Raw genomic sequence first — 15,512 nt, 5'->3', positions numbered from 1 at the left:
GTTTTATAAGGTCCTGGAAAGTCTCAGCTATGAAGAAATTTCCTTTCCAGAGGAGAGCAGACAAACAGTTCTGGTGTTTGAACTTCTAAGCAGAGGGCTGGTACCATAAGGAATGTTGGCATTTTAAACTAGACAGAATGCCACCTAAATAAAAAGTAACCTCAGTTTGCTCACCCATGATCCTCATTGTTAAACGCTTTAAAGGATTACCTGATATAATTACACACAAATGTTACAACTTTTGAAAATAAAGAGGATCATTTTAATTAGTGAAGCAACTAAATCACACACCATTGTTAAAGGAAAAAAATCTTCATTACTTTCAAGGGCAGGAAGTTTCTTTTTTAAAAAAAGTAATTATATGCTCCTGGAAATGATGTCAAAAACTGGAATACAGAAAACTGAATAATTATTCCCAGGGTATTATTACACAAAAAAGTGAACGTGGTTAAAAACTTGCAGTTATCCATTTAGCCACCAAATGGTGCCTCTACATTATCCCTGGGTGGAAAGGTAAGGTACTTTGACACAAACAGGAAACAAAGGAAGGATCAGCAAGTGAGACTAAAATCTGGCCAGGTCGTTTGTTATATTATTAACACAGCAGAATAAGCAAAGTGTTGCCTAGTGGAAGTCCTTTGGAAGTCTTGTTTAAAAGACTGCCTAAGAAAGATATTAACTAGGCTGCCAGTTGTTTACAAGAGCGCCTGAAAAGTCCATTCCCTTAATGAAGGAAACAAAATCCTTTTAATTATTATTGACCAGTTCTTTTTCTTATCAGAGAAGTGTGAAAAGTGTAACTTAAGTCAGCACTGTCCCAGGAATAAATAGAGCTGGCATTTATGAGGTTTACCGTTATTAGGCTTGCCAGATGTAGACATGTCTACCTTTTACCTTAGGACTATGTAATGTACCTGAGCAACGCTGTAGTCAGAAGACAACCATTGAGCAGGGGTAGGGTGGCCTTCCTCTTGTGGTTTCCCTGACCCCGCTGGACTCAGAGAAACTCTCCTCACTGAAGGGCCTGAAAAAGTGACAACCCCCAGCAGTTGTTTATGGTGGGCTGGCCTCAATAGAAGAGGGCTTTGCACTGTTTATGGAAGATACCCCAGCAAGGGCCAGCCTAGAAGGAACTCAGACAGCATATTCATCATCACTCTGGTGTCTGACACCTCAGTTCAAATCTCAGGTCTAGGTCTACCAGCCCTGTGACCTTGGGTAAGTTACTTAACCCCTCTGACCCTCAGTCTCCTCCGCTGCAAAATATGAAATGAGATAATGCCCTTAAAATACTTAGCATAATGTTTGAGACATTGTCAGCATTCAATAAATGGAAACTGCTAGAATATGTTGTCTTTAGATAATAGTAATAGGAATGATCACAGTCCTCAGCCCAGGGCAGTACCATTCTCCTGGCTTCCTCTCTCTGTTCCTGAGAAGAGAGCACTTCTCTGACCAACAGACTCTGAACATGGAAACAAAGTAAACACACGCCTGACTGCTTTCCTGTCTGAAATCTCCCAGGAGTTACTGTCACTCAAAGCTCTCTTGCTCTCTTTTTAGAGTCCTCTTTCTCTAATAACACAAGTTCCAGATCCAATATTATGCCAATTTTTTAAAAGGCTTAACTAGGAAATTTCAAAAATTCTTCGAAATTGGTTTCCCAAATGGATTACTGATGCTGGAAATTCTTAACACCTCACAATCAGTACCAATGCTATGTCCATGAGCCATACCAATAACCTCCAATAGATGAAGGAAAGAGAAAAACTTTACCTGAGGGGAAGATCTCTTCCTGTGACTGCTTTAGTCGCCTCCTCTCTCTTGCTGATAATGGGCGGTCCTTTTAAAGAAAGTCAGTTACTTCCATTCCTATTCACTGTTCTTACAATACCTACAATGCATGACATATTATCCAGCACTACAGGAAAGGCCCTGCACAGGTCTTTAAGGGAGTGTCCATTTGAAACCAGTTCACATCAGGCTTACAACTCCTAGCTAGGATGATCACAGCCCTCATTTCTAGGAAGAGCTCATCTTTGGAAGGGCAAATAGGTATTTCTGCATTTCCTACATTCAGAATCCACTTGGTCTCCTTAATTAACTGGAAGTGACCAGCCCTGAAACAATAGAATCTGTCCATTTCAATCAAAGCTTCTGTTGAGAATGACAAATTTGCGCTTTCCAGTGTTTGGCAAAAAGCAGGGCTAAGATGTTTTAATATAAAACTTCACAATATATGCAGGATTTACAACCAAAAAGTTTTATAATAAAGCTTAAAAAAATCCAACATAGACTCCTACAAACCTTTGATGATGATATCTCACTGTTCCTCGAACTGCTCACAGACCCAGTGATCACTCTACTTTGGTTTTCAGCATCTTTTTGTGTTGATGTGACATCCACTTTTCCAACAGTAGAAAGAGAAGGCAAAAGACGAGGAGGAGTCTCTTGGAACTTCCATAATTAACAAAGAGAGGGAGATTATCAGTGTCATATACATCTACCTCCAAAGGTCCCCCATGGGTAAATCTATGTATTTGTCAGTGATTCCCTCCCAAAAACTTTAAAACATTGCATTTGGTGGGGGGCAGGGGGCAGAGGGGAAGAAACTCTGCCAAAAGTGAATGACCACTTAAGAAGCTTATAGAGAGGGTGCCTGTGAAAGTTACTTCCAGAAATGAGGGGTTGCCACGATCTTATGCAGAAGTTGAGGGAGAAACTGTTCATTAATATGACATAAGAGGAATCAGAGATTTACTTTTTTTGGCCTGTTCCTTTAACTCTCAAAATAAGCTGTCCATCCTTGCTGGAGAAGATAAAATCCTTACTCTGCTTCCAACTCACTGACATTTGATAACCAATATTTAGCATTTCTACCCTTCTTTATATGTTCCTTGCATTATGTATGTGCCTTTTTAGCACATCATTCTAAATAGAAATGAAGTTTCCTAAAGTCTGTTTCCCAAGCAGCAGCACAATGACTTATTCCAAAGAGATCTCTGCTGACCTGTCTCTCTTCCTCACTAGGCTCAGTATGTTCTCTTTTCTTCTGCTGCCGCTGTTGAGACAGGAAAGGTTCAGACCCAGAGCTGTGTGGCTGTAAAGCTGGGTGGATTCTGTCCTGTTTTTCTATAACACATTCACCAGCAACTTGATCCTTAAAAATAATAAAATGAAACAAACAAAAAAACAAAATAGAATAATGAAACAGTCTTTTGAACTTCCAAATAGCCAAACCTGCCATATCTACTTCTAAAATTATAAATGAAAGAAGGAGGAGCTGTCTTTTTCAAAATGAATGCTTATTTTCAGTGTTGACAGGCAAAGACAGAATGATGGCATCAGTTATCTACATATTCTGGGTTTTCTTCTCTTTTCCCAAATAAAAATAATTATTTTAATTAAATTACTCAGATTGTTATTAACCTGAAACTACCAATGTTCATTTAGTTTTTTAAAAATCTTTTTATAACTTTTAATAGGTTTGCAATTCAGAAAACTAACAAATGTTTTAAATGAAATCCAATTTAATATACACATACTTCCCAAGTAAACATTAGTTATTTGGATGCCCTCTAAAAAGCACCATGAAAAGATCACGAGCTTGGATTCAGATGGAGTCATATCTCCCTGAACCTCTGTTTCCTTATCTATAAATGGGTATAATGCGTCACACACATCATGTGACTACTGGAGGATTAGAGGAGATTGTGCACTATAGTACTTAAGATCACATCTAGCACATATTAGATGCTCAGAAACCAGGAGCTATTATTAGCAGTAGTAAAGATAAAATAAGTTAACTTCTAAATTATGAAGATCACCAAGGACTTAGTGTTTTATTTGGATAACTGGTTTTAGAGACTAATGCACACCAAACATTAAAATAAAATAGCTTCTTACATTAATTTTTTTTTTTTGCAGTACGCGGGCCTCTCACTGTTGTAGCCTCTCCCGTTGCGGAGCACAGGCTCCGGACGCGCAGGCTCAGCAGCCATGGCTCACAGGCCCAGCCACTCCGCAGCATGTGGGATCTTCCAGACCAGGGCACGAACCTGTGTCCCTTGCATCGGCAGGTGGACTCTCAACCACTGCGCCACCAGGGAAGCCCAATCAACACATTTTTATCAAGAGCCCACTATGTGGTACATTTTAGAAAAAGGAACAGTGTCATATGCTAGCTATGCAAGGATACCCAGATAATAAACAGTAACTGATTTAATTCTGAAGAGTGAAATAAATGTTTCTCTGCTGGTATTAAGTATAGAATATTCAAAATAAAGCTTATACATATAAGAGTACCTGAACAAATGACTTAAGGGGTTTCTCCATGAAATCCAATTGATCCTAAAAAAAGTTCTTCCACTTTTATCAACAACAAAATAACGACAACAACAACAAAGAAATGCTGGACATGAAATTCTATCAAAAAAACAAAAAAATCTACTCTAAAAGCCTGATGTAAGAAACATATTTGATCAGGTACAAGACAGGGATGTCCACTCTTATCACTCCTATTCAACACTGTACTAGAGGTTCTAGCCAGGGCAATCAGACAAGAAAAAATAAATAAATAAAAGAAATCCAGATTGAAAAGGAAAAATCTCTATTTTCAGATAATGTGATACTGTATTCAGAAAATTCTAAGGAGTCTATTATTAAAAAGTTATTAGAACCAATAAATGAGTTAAGTAAGGCTGTAAGATATAAAGACAATATATAAAAATTAATTGTATTTCTATACACAAGCAATGAACACTAAGAAAATCATTCCATTTACAATAGTATCAGAACAAAATACTTAAATTTATTTCTTTACTTTTGGCTGCGTTGGGTCTTCGTTGCTGCGCACACTTTCTCTTGTTGTGGCGAGCAGGGGCTACTCTTTGTTGCAGTGTGCAGGCTTCTCACTGCAGTGGCTTCTCTTGTTGTGGAGCATGGGTTCTAGGCACACAGGCTTCCGTAGCTGTGGTGCACGGGCTTAGTTGCTCCACGGCATGTGGGACCTTCCCCGCCCAGGGCTCAAACCCATGTCCCCTGCACTGGTAGGCGGATTCTTAACCACTGCGCCACAAGGGAAGCCAATGGAACAAAATACTTAGAAATGAATTTAACAAAAGAAGTGCAAGACTTATACACTTAAAACAACAAAACATCATTGTAAGAAACTGAAGAAGACCTAAAGAAAATAGAAAGATATCCTATGTTCATGAGTTGGAAGATACATATTGAGATAGCAATAATCTGCAAATAATCTACAGATTCAATAAAATCCATGTCAAAACCCCAGGCTTTTTTGCAGAAATTGACAAGCTAATCTTAAAATTCATATGGAAATGCAAAGGACCCCATATACCAAAACAGTATTGAAAATTAAGAATAAAGTTGGAAGACTTAACCTTCCCAATTTCAAAACTTACTACAGTGAATTCCCTGGTGGCCTAGTGGTTAGGATTTCGGATTTTCACTGCTGTGGCCCGGATGCAATCCCTAGTCAGGGAACTGAGATCCTGTAAGCCGTGCAGCATGGTCAAAAAAAAAAAAAAAAACACTTACTATAAACCTACAGTAATTGTGTTACTGACATACAGATAGAGAAATCAGTGGTGAATTGAGAGTATAAAATTAAATGATCATATTTAGGGTCTACTGATTTTCAATGAGGGTCCCAAGAAAATTCAATGGGAAAAGAATAATCTTTTAACAAATGGTACTGGGACAAGTGGATATCTACATACAAAAGAATGAAGTAGAACTCTTTCTTCACATCACACACAAAAATTAACTCAAAATAGATCTCAGACCTAAATGTAAGAGTTAAAATTATGAACTCTTAAAAGAAATTATGGGAGAAATCTTCATGACACTAAAAGCAGAAGCAACAAAAGAAAAAATAGACAAAACTAGATTTCATCAAATTTTAAAACTTTTATGCTCCAAAGGACACCATCAAGAAAGTGAAGATGGGGGACTTCCCTGGGGGTCCAGTGGTAAAGAATCCGCCTTCCAATGCAGGGGACGCAGGTTCAATCCCTGGTTGGGGAACTAAGATCCCACATGCTGTGGGGCAACTACGCCTGCGCGCCACAACTACTGAGCTCGCACGCCTCAACGAGAGAGCCCACATGCTGCAAACTACAGAGCCCAAGCTTTCTGGAGCCTACACACCCTGGAGCCCATGTGCCACAACTAGAGAGAAGACTGCGCACCACAACGAAAGATGCCGCACGCCTCAACGAAGGCCCCGCGTGCTGCAACTAAGACCCAACGCAGCCTAAAAAGTAATAAAGAAAAATAAATAAATAATAAAGAAAATGAAAGTGAAGATGGGACTTCTCTGGTGGTCCAGTGGTTAAGACTCTGCACTTCCACTGCAGGGGGCACAGGTTCGATCCCTGGTCAGGGAACTAAGATCCCACATGTTGCATGGTGCAGTCAAAATAAAATAAAATAAAATATACTTTAAAAAGAAAGTGAAGACAATCCACAGAATGGGAGACAATATTTTTGAATCTTATATCTGATAGGGGACTGACATTTGTAACTGATAAAGAACTCCTACTACTCAACAATAAAAAGATAAATAAACCAATTTAAAAATGGGCAAAGGATTTGAATAGATATTTCTCCAAAGTAGGTATAAAAATGGCCAATAAGCCATGAAAAGATGCTCAACAACATTAGTCATTAGGGAGGTGCAAATCAAAACCACAGTAAGATACCACTTCCAGGATGGCTAGAATCAAAAACAAAACAAAACAAAACAAAAAACACAGAAAATAAGTGTGGGTAAGGATGTGGAGAAATTACAACTCTCATACATTGCTGATGTGAAGTAAAATGATATAGCTGCTTTGGAAAACAGTTCTGCAGTTCCTCAGAAAGTTAAACATAGGGCTTCCCTGGTGGCGCAGTGGTTGAGAGTCCGCCTGCCGATGCAGGGGACACGGGTTCGTGCCCTGGTCTAGGAACATCCCACATGCCGTGGAGCGGCTGGGCCAGTGAGCCATGGCTGCTGAGTCTGCGCGTCCGGAGCCTGTGCTCCGCAACGGGAGAGGCCACAACAGTGAAAGGCCTGCATACCGCAAAAAAAAAAAAAAAAAAAAAAAAAAGTTAAACATAGAGTCACCATATGATCCAGCAATTCCACTCCTAGGTATATACCCAAGAGAACTGAAAACATATGTCCACACAAAAACTTGTACGAATGTTCAAAGCAACTTTATCCACAGTGAAAAGTGAAAAAAACTCAAATGTTCATCAACTGATGAATAGGTAAATAAAATATGAAATATACATACGGTAGAATTTATTTGGCAATAAAAAGAAATGAAATACTGGTACAGGCTACAACATGGATATAACCTTGAAAGCATTATGCTAAATAAAAGAAGCCAGATACAAAAGGCCATATCTGTATGATTCCATTTATATGAAATATTGAGAATAGGCAAATTCATACAGACAATGGTTGCCAAGGGCTAGAGACAAGGAGGAATGGAGAGTGACTAGTATTGAGTATGGGGTTTCTTTTTGAGGTGATGGAAATGTTCTGGAAACAGATAATAGCAGTGAATGTACAACTTTATAAATATACTAAAAACCACTGAATTGGCACTTTAAAAATTTTTTAAATAATTATGGAAAAAAATAAAAGAAGCGAACTTGAATATAATTTGACAGTCAAGCAGAACAAGCAGGACATATATAATTTTATCTATAAAGTACTAAGGATTCCAGTGTCCAGAGAATGCTTAAGACTAAATTTTGGTTTCAATTCAATGAGTTTAAATGAAAAGAGCATCATACTTGTACTTTTCTATAAAAACAAAACCTTATTAAAAACACTTGAGGGACTTCCCTGGTGGCACAGTGGTTAAGAATCCACCTGCCAATGCAGGGGACACAGGTTCGAGCCCTGGTCTGGGAAGATCCCACACGCCGTGGAGCAACTAAGCCCCTGCGCCACAACTACTGAGCCTGTGCACTAGAGCCCACGAGCCACAACTACTGAGCCCACGTACCACAACTACTGAAACCTGCGTGCCTAGAGCCCGTGCTCCGCAACAAGAGAAGCCACCACAATGAGAAGCCTGTGAAACACAATGAAGAGTAGCCCCTGCTCACTGCAACTAGAGAAAGCCCACACACAGCAACAAAGACCCAAACAGCCATAAATAAAATAGATAAAAACATTTGACTATAGACATATAAAATAGTTATATACATTTATATAAAAGTGTTAAATATGAAAATGTATGTAATATATAAAGTTTAAATATATATAGATTATAAAAATAGTCAATATATACATTAAATATATTCTTTAAATATTTTACAAATAAAAATGTGAAGTTAATCAAATGTTCTGGCTTTCTTTCTAATCCTTAGCTATTACCATGCTTCATCTAATTTAGGCTTCTTTCCATGTTCAAGTAGAAGATACCCTTTAAATTTACTCAGAATAGTCTCTCAGTATCAAAATCCTTTTGTTCTGTTCCTTTTCTTCTCTTCTTCCTTCTCCTTTGGTTCCAACACATAAAATATGTTTTTTTAATTCCTTAACTTAAAAAATCAGACAAATCCACTAACTTTTAAAAGCAAGAAGGAATGTGATATTACCTAATTGTTGGAACTGTCCATTGACTTGGAGGACTTACAAAAGAATGATGTAGAAAGAGGAAAAAACACACTAATGGCAAATGGCAAGTACCCTACACCAGGGCACAGAAAGGATCTAAGAATTCCTTGGGTCCTATCCTTTGGTTCTGTCATGTTTAAACTGTTATATGGGAACAACTGATTTTCCTAAAACCACAACTAAAAGCACAACCAAAGAACACAACCCACACCTTTGTAACCACACTTTCCAGTCTTCTTTCTGAAACCAATACCTTGTGCATGTCACTCACCTGGTCCTTTGATAAATTTTGGTCTTTGTTTAGGGGCTGCAGAGGCTTCACTGGGTCATTCCTTTCTCCAGTGACATAGTCAATGGACCATGTGGAAATTCGGTTTCCAGGTTGAGCACTGGATTTAGTGTTATCCTGCAGCCTCTCTTTCACTTGAGAAATAATACATTTACCTTCTAGCTCATTAGAGGCATCTAAGTGTCTTCGTTGATTCTCTTGAACTAAGCTGTTGTTCACTGAGTTCCTCCTTTCTGCAGGTAAGATGTCAATATTCACCCTACTGATCGTGGCTAGAGATTCTGCAGTATTGCTTATGTCTGGTTTGTAGGTGTGGCCTTTCAGACGTGGGGGTGTCTTCAAGGGGCCAATGACTATGGGTTTCTCCTGGGACAAATATTTGTCTTCACCCTGAATGAAAACATGCTTCCAAGTTATTATAGCACTCCTCACACCATATTAGAAAATTAACTCAAGGGGCTTCCCTGGTGGCGCAGTGGTTGGGAGTCCGCCTGCCGATGCAGGGGACACGGGTTTGTGCCCCGGTCCGGAAGGATCCCACATGCCGCAGAGCGGCTAGGCCCATGAGCCATGGCCGCTGAGCCTGTGCGTCTGGAGCCTGTGCTCAGCAACGGGAGAGGCCACAGCAGTGAGAGGCCCGCATACCGCAAAAAAAAAAAAAAAAAAAAAAAAAACTCAAAATGGAATAGCAGTTTCCTCAGAAAGTTAAACATGGAATAATCATAAGACCCAACAATCCCACTCCCAGGTATTTGTCCCAAGAACTAAAAGTAGGGACTCAGATATTTGTACACTAATGTTTATAGCAGCATTATTCACAACGGCCAGAAGATGGAAACAACCCAAATGTCCATCAGCAGATGAATGGATAAACAAAATGTGGTATATACATACAGCAGAATATTATAAAGCCATAGAAAGGAATGAAATTCTGATACATGCTACAATATGGATAATGTTTGAAAACTTGCTAAGTGAAATAAGCTAGACACAAAAGAACAAATGTTGTATGATTCCATTTATATGAGGTAACTAGAACAGGAAAATTCAGAGAAAGTAGATCAGAGGTTACCAGGGTCTGGGAGTAGAGGCAATGGGGAGTTAGACCTTAATGGGTACAGAGTTTCTGTTTGGAATGATGAAAAGGTTTTGGAAGATATGGTGATGGCTGCACAACATTGTGAATGTAATTAAGACCACTGAATTGTATGTTTAAAAATGGTACAAAATGAAAATAAATAATTAATTAATTTAAAAATGGTACAAAATGGCAAATTTTATATTACTTATATTTTACCATAATAAAATTTTTTAATGGATCAATAACCTAAATATAAGAGCTAAAACTATAAAAATCCTAGGAGAAAACATAGACATACATCTTCATGACCTTGGATTTGGCAAGGGATTCTTAGATATGAGCATGGGCAACAAAAGTAAAAAATAAATTAGACTTCATCAAAATTAAAAACATTTGTGCATAAAAGGACGTTATAAAGAAAGTGAAAGGACAACCTAAAGAACGGGAGGAAATATTTGTAAGTCATATATCTGATGAGGGTCTAGTATCTATAATATAGAAAGAACTCTTAGAACTCAATAATAAAAAACAAAAAACCCAGTTAAAAAATGGGCAACAGGCTTAATAGATATTTCTCCAAAGAAGGCATTCAAATGGCCAACAAGTTCTATGTCATTAGTCAAATGCAAATCAGAACTACAATAACATACCACTCCACATCCACTAGGATGGCTAGAATCAGAAAAACAGAAAATAACAAGAGTTGGTGAAGTTGTAGAGAAACTGGAATTCTCAGGGATTGCTGATAAAAACATGAAATGGTGCAACAACAAAGGAAAAACAATGTGGTCATTCCTCAAAAAGTTAAACATAGAATTACCATATGACTCAGCAATTACTCTCCTAGATATTATACCCAAGAGAACTGAAAACAGATACTCAAACATTGTACATAAATGTTCATAGCAAAAGCCAAAAGGTGAAAACAACCCAATATCTACCAATGAATGAATGGATAAACAAACTGTGGTATATACATACAATGGAGTATTATTTAGACATAAAAATAAATGAAGTATTGATATATGCTACCTGGATGAACCTCAAGAACATGCTAAGTGAAAGAAGCCAGACACAAAAGGTTACATATTGTATGATTCCATTTATATCAAATATTCAGAATAGGCAAACCCATACAAACAGAGAACACTGGTGTTTTACAGAGGCTGGATGGAGGAGGAGTGACGACCTAATGGGTATGAGGTTTCCTTTTGGGGTGATGAAAATGTTTTGGAATGAGATAGAGGTGACGGTCACACAATACTGTGAATATACTAAATGCAATTAATTGTTCACTTTAAAATGGTTAACTTTATGTTATATAAATTCCACCTCAATTAAAAAAAACTTCTTAAAGTTATTACAGCACTGACTTCATGAACATTTTAATAGGCACTTTGAATACTTCACCAGTATTCCTTCTTTACCATACAAAACTACTTACACAACAGAAATCTAATGAAGCTTAGTCATTTCACATAGAATAACTAGCTTAGGTAACCTATCATTTTAATACAGTTTCTAGAACACATATCCTTTAGAATGAGACGTACCATTACATATGTCTTGGAGCCCTCAGAAGAGTGTGGTTGAGGGGAAACAGCTTCATGACTTAATTCAGCCTTTCCAGAAACCACTGTAGCCACAGGCTTGGATTTAGAGTCGTCATTTTTAATATTATTTTTGGAGTTTTTTCTTTATGAGGAAGAAAAGAAGAAAAAGTTATTATCAGTACAGTGAAGGTTAAAGGTTTCTATATATATGAGGAAATGTGCATACATGTTACACTCCCTCTTAGAACGGCTTGTTTTATTTCTTTCTTTCTTTTCTTTTCTTCTTTTTTTTCTTTTTTGGCTGTGCCATGTGGCTTGTGGGATCTTAGTTCCCTGACCAGGGATTAAACCCGGGCCCCCTGCAGTGGAAGCGTGGAGTCCTAACCACTGGACTGCCAGGGAATTCCCATAGAACTGCTCCTTTTATAGATAGGAGTCTTCTAAAAACCAGTGGGTGTTCTACAAAACATTTGACCAGTAATCTCCAAAAACAATCAAGGTCATGAAAAACAAAGAAAGTGAGAAACTGTCAGAGACCCAAGTTGACTAAGGAGAAATGAGGAGTAATATGGTATGCTGGACTGGATCCTGAAGCAGAAAAAGGACACTAGTAGAAAAACTGGTGTAAGCCAAGTGAAGTCTGGATTCAGTCAACATAAGATACTGATGTTGTTTTCTTAGTTCTGACAAATGTACCATGGTAACATAAGATGCTGATAGGAGAAACTGGGTGAGGGTTATACAGAAACTCTGTTCTATCTCTGCAACTCTTCTGTAAATACAATATTATTCTAAAATTTAAAACCTATGAAAACTTGCCTCACAATTAGAAGTGCCAGGATAATTTTCATCTTCAAGTTTCACATTTGTAATAATACCACAACTGCTTTGCCAAATTTGAAAGTAAAAATGATTGGTATACTTGGCCTTGACTTGTAGAATAAATGTATACAGGAATAATATCCCCAACTGTTTAAGTGTGACATTTTCCAAAGGAGCTAAACCTCTGGAGAATTCAAGGGGAGCATGAAGACCAGAGTTGCAGAAAGCCAAATGTCTGTAGGTAGGAAATTATAGGCAATGTAAACAAAAATATGACCCTTCTTTATCCCCCAGGGCCTCTCTAGCATTGCCTCCCAAATTTAACATGTCAAAAGACAAGGACTGTGAAGGTCTTGTCCAGCTCTAAGTCTCAGATCCTAGAACAGCTATTTATGAAGGTAGGACCTGAAAGTCAAAGAAGGAATTCTATCCCCTTGAGAAGTTATATGAGTAAAGAGGGAACCTCTTTATTTTTTAAATGTGACTATTATCTTACATAGTACATAATGTAATAATAGGCTTCTTAGATGATCTCTCATTTTAATATGATTTCTAAAACCTACATCCTTGGGCTTCCCTGGTGGCACAGTGGTTGACAGTTCGCCTGCTGATGCAGGGGACACGGGTTCGTGCCTCGGTCCGGGAAGATCCCACATGCTGCGGAGTGGCTAGGCCCGTGAGCCACGGCCGCTAACTCTGCGCGTCCAGAGCCTGTGCTCCGCAACGGGAGAGGCCACAACAGTGAGAGGCCTGCGTACCGCAAATAAATAAATAATAAAACATACATCCTTTTAAAAGGATCGTACTCAATGTCTTGGAACTCCCAGAGGAATGTGAAAGTGATTACTCCAATGGTTCTCTAGATTTCTGATTTTAGCAATTAAGCAAATCTCAACACTTGTTCTAATCATGCAATTCTACTTCATGTTTTTAAAAAACTCACCATAAACTCTCATACACGAAAATTATAAAAGCCACCCTCTTTTATTCCATCTATTTAGCTGACCTATTTGCAAGGGAAATATCTTACGCCTTCGTGGCCTCCAAAAACAAGGATATTTGGCGCTTTATGTAAGGCTGCCTTAGGATGCTCCTCACAGAAGGTCTTTCTTCAGGCCTTTTGCTCAGCATGGTTCTTATTATTTCTGCCAGCTCTGGGCTGTAATCTTTCGGCATTGGTGGCAGCTACAAAGAGAAATAATACCATAAGTATGACTAACTGTCTTGTGAAAAGTAAAAGAAGGTAGAGGTTTCCCAAGATATATTTTTTAAATCATTATCCACAGCAGAAAATAACCAGCATATTAGTCTACAGGAAGCGTATCTGGCATCCTGGTTATAATAGCAAGTTGTAAAATTATAAAATATATCCTTCAAACCAGCAGTCCCATTTGAGGACCCTCTCCTTCATAAATAAGAGCATGAGTTCCTAAAGATTTATGTACCAGGATATTCACTGCAGTATTTTTCTTATAATAGTGAACAACTGGAAACAATGTAAACGGCCATTCATAGGGTACTTGTGGAATAGAGTATGGTATACCCTTCTAATAAAATATCAGGCAGCCTTTAAAAAAATACAAGACTTACAGGTACTGACCTGGAAAGATGTCCCTCATTTATTAAGTCAAAAAAGCACGTTGTGTACCAATGTGTATAGCCTGATTCCATTTCAGTTACTTTTTTAACATACACACCCAGAGTTATAAAGACAGGGAAAAGCCAGGAAGGCTATGCACCAAATCATTACCAATGGTTATCTCCAAGGGATGGAAATGGATGGAAACAGGGGAATTTCACCTCTTTCTTGTTTGATTCTTTAAGAAGTGGAATTATGAGCAAATTTTACTTTTTCTGTGTTTTTTTCAAATTAAAAAAATAAATGAGTCTTGGTATAATGTTAAAATCAGTAGGTGATTTACAGCCTTAAAACTTAAAGGTGTGGGGCTTCCCTGGTGGCGCAGTGGTTGGGAGTCCGCCTGCCGATGCAGGGGATGCGGGTTCGTGCCCCGGTCCGGGAGGATCCCACATGCCGCAGAGCGGCTGCGCCCGTGAGCCATGGCCGTTGGGCCTGCGCATCCGGGGACTGTGCTCCGCAACGGGAGAGGCCACAACAGTGAGAGGCCCACGTACCGCAAAAAAAAAAAAAAAAAAAAAAAAAAAAACTTAAAGGTGTGAGGATGCCTGACACTGCAGGGGGCAACTAGCCTCATGAAATTGACACATAAAGTTTGTCACTCTAGCATCTATCATACATAATGCTTTCTGCAATTTTTAACTGGTTACTAGTGATTGTGATGATTATCAAAGGAGCAAGAAGTTCAAACAGAGTAGACTTTTTTTTTAAAATAAATCTTTAATTTATTTTATTTATTTATTTTTGGCTGTGTTGGGTCTTCGTTGCTGCACGTGGGCCTTCTCTAGTTGCAGTGAGTGGGGGCTACTCTTCGTTGTGGTGCGCGGGCTTCTCTGTTGTGGCTTCTCTTGTTGCAGAGCACGGGCTCTAGGTGCGCGGGCCTCAGTAGCTGTGGCTCGCGGGCTCTAGAGCACAGGCTCAGTAGTTGTGGCGCACGGGCTTAGTTGCTCCGTGGCATGTGGGATCTTCCCAGACCAGGGCTCGAACCCCTGTCCCTTGCATTGACAGGCGGATTCTTAACCACTGCGCCACCAGGGAAGTCCAAACAGAGTAGACTCCTTTTAAACAGGGCTCATTTAACCGCTTAGGTGAAGCTACCAGTAGCCTCAGGGCACCTGCACATCCTGTGTCTATAAGGTACTGGTTTTCAAGAAGCCAATTCTTCAGAGCCATTAAGCCACCCTTATAAATTAATATTAAGAAACGATCAATCCCTTCTCCTCCAGTTCAACCCTCCCCACAGACAGGACCCACCATTCTTAACTATCCACCCAATATGATTACTCCCTTTTCTCAGTAGCTACTTTCAAAGCTGCACTAAAGTAACCTTACTCCAAATATTAAAAACAATTAATTCCAGAATATTCTTTACCTTTCCTTCAATAATCCGATAAACTAAAGAATTCATGTCTTTTGCATTGAAAGCATGCTTCAGGGTGGCCATTTCATAAACACAGCATCCCAGAGCCCAAACATCAGACTAGGAA

At 38.8% G+C, this 15,512-nt stretch overlaps 1 protein-coding gene across 4 annotated transcripts in view; it reads right to left on the bottom strand.

Annotated features, from left to right (window-relative positions):
- Positions 1-15,512, bottom strand: part of NEK4 (NIMA related kinase 4) — a 57,191-nt gene that overhangs the window by 27,393 nt on the left and 14,286 nt on the right. For 3 of the 4 annotated variants that reach the window (XM_082848538.1, XM_082848536.1, XM_082848537.1), the window contains 8 exons: positions 15,398-15,505; positions 13,420-13,574; positions 11,568-11,709; positions 8,916-9,323; positions 3,011-3,160; positions 2,308-2,457; positions 1,777-1,843; positions 915-1,024 (listed from right to left, as the gene is read on the bottom strand). In XM_082848538.1, the coding sequence (XP_082704664.1) occupies positions 915-1,024; positions 1,777-1,843; positions 2,308-2,457; positions 3,011-3,160; positions 8,916-9,323; positions 11,568-11,709; positions 13,420-13,574; positions 15,398-15,505 (1,290 nt within the window). The remainder of the gene's footprint in view (positions 1-914; positions 1,025-1,776; positions 1,844-2,307; positions 2,458-3,010; positions 3,161-8,915; positions 9,324-11,567; positions 11,710-13,419; positions 13,575-15,397; positions 15,506-15,512) is intronic. The other variant, XM_082848539.1, reaches the window with a different exon arrangement.

This window comes from Leucopleurus acutus (assembly GCF_964270905.1).
Source record: "Leucopleurus acutus genome assembly, chromosome: 10".
Lineage (NCBI taxonomy): Eukaryota > Metazoa > Chordata > Mammalia > Artiodactyla > Delphinidae > Leucopleurus > Leucopleurus acutus.
Note: the sequence above shows the minus strand (reverse complement) of the source record. Positions and strands in the feature narration are given on the sequence as shown.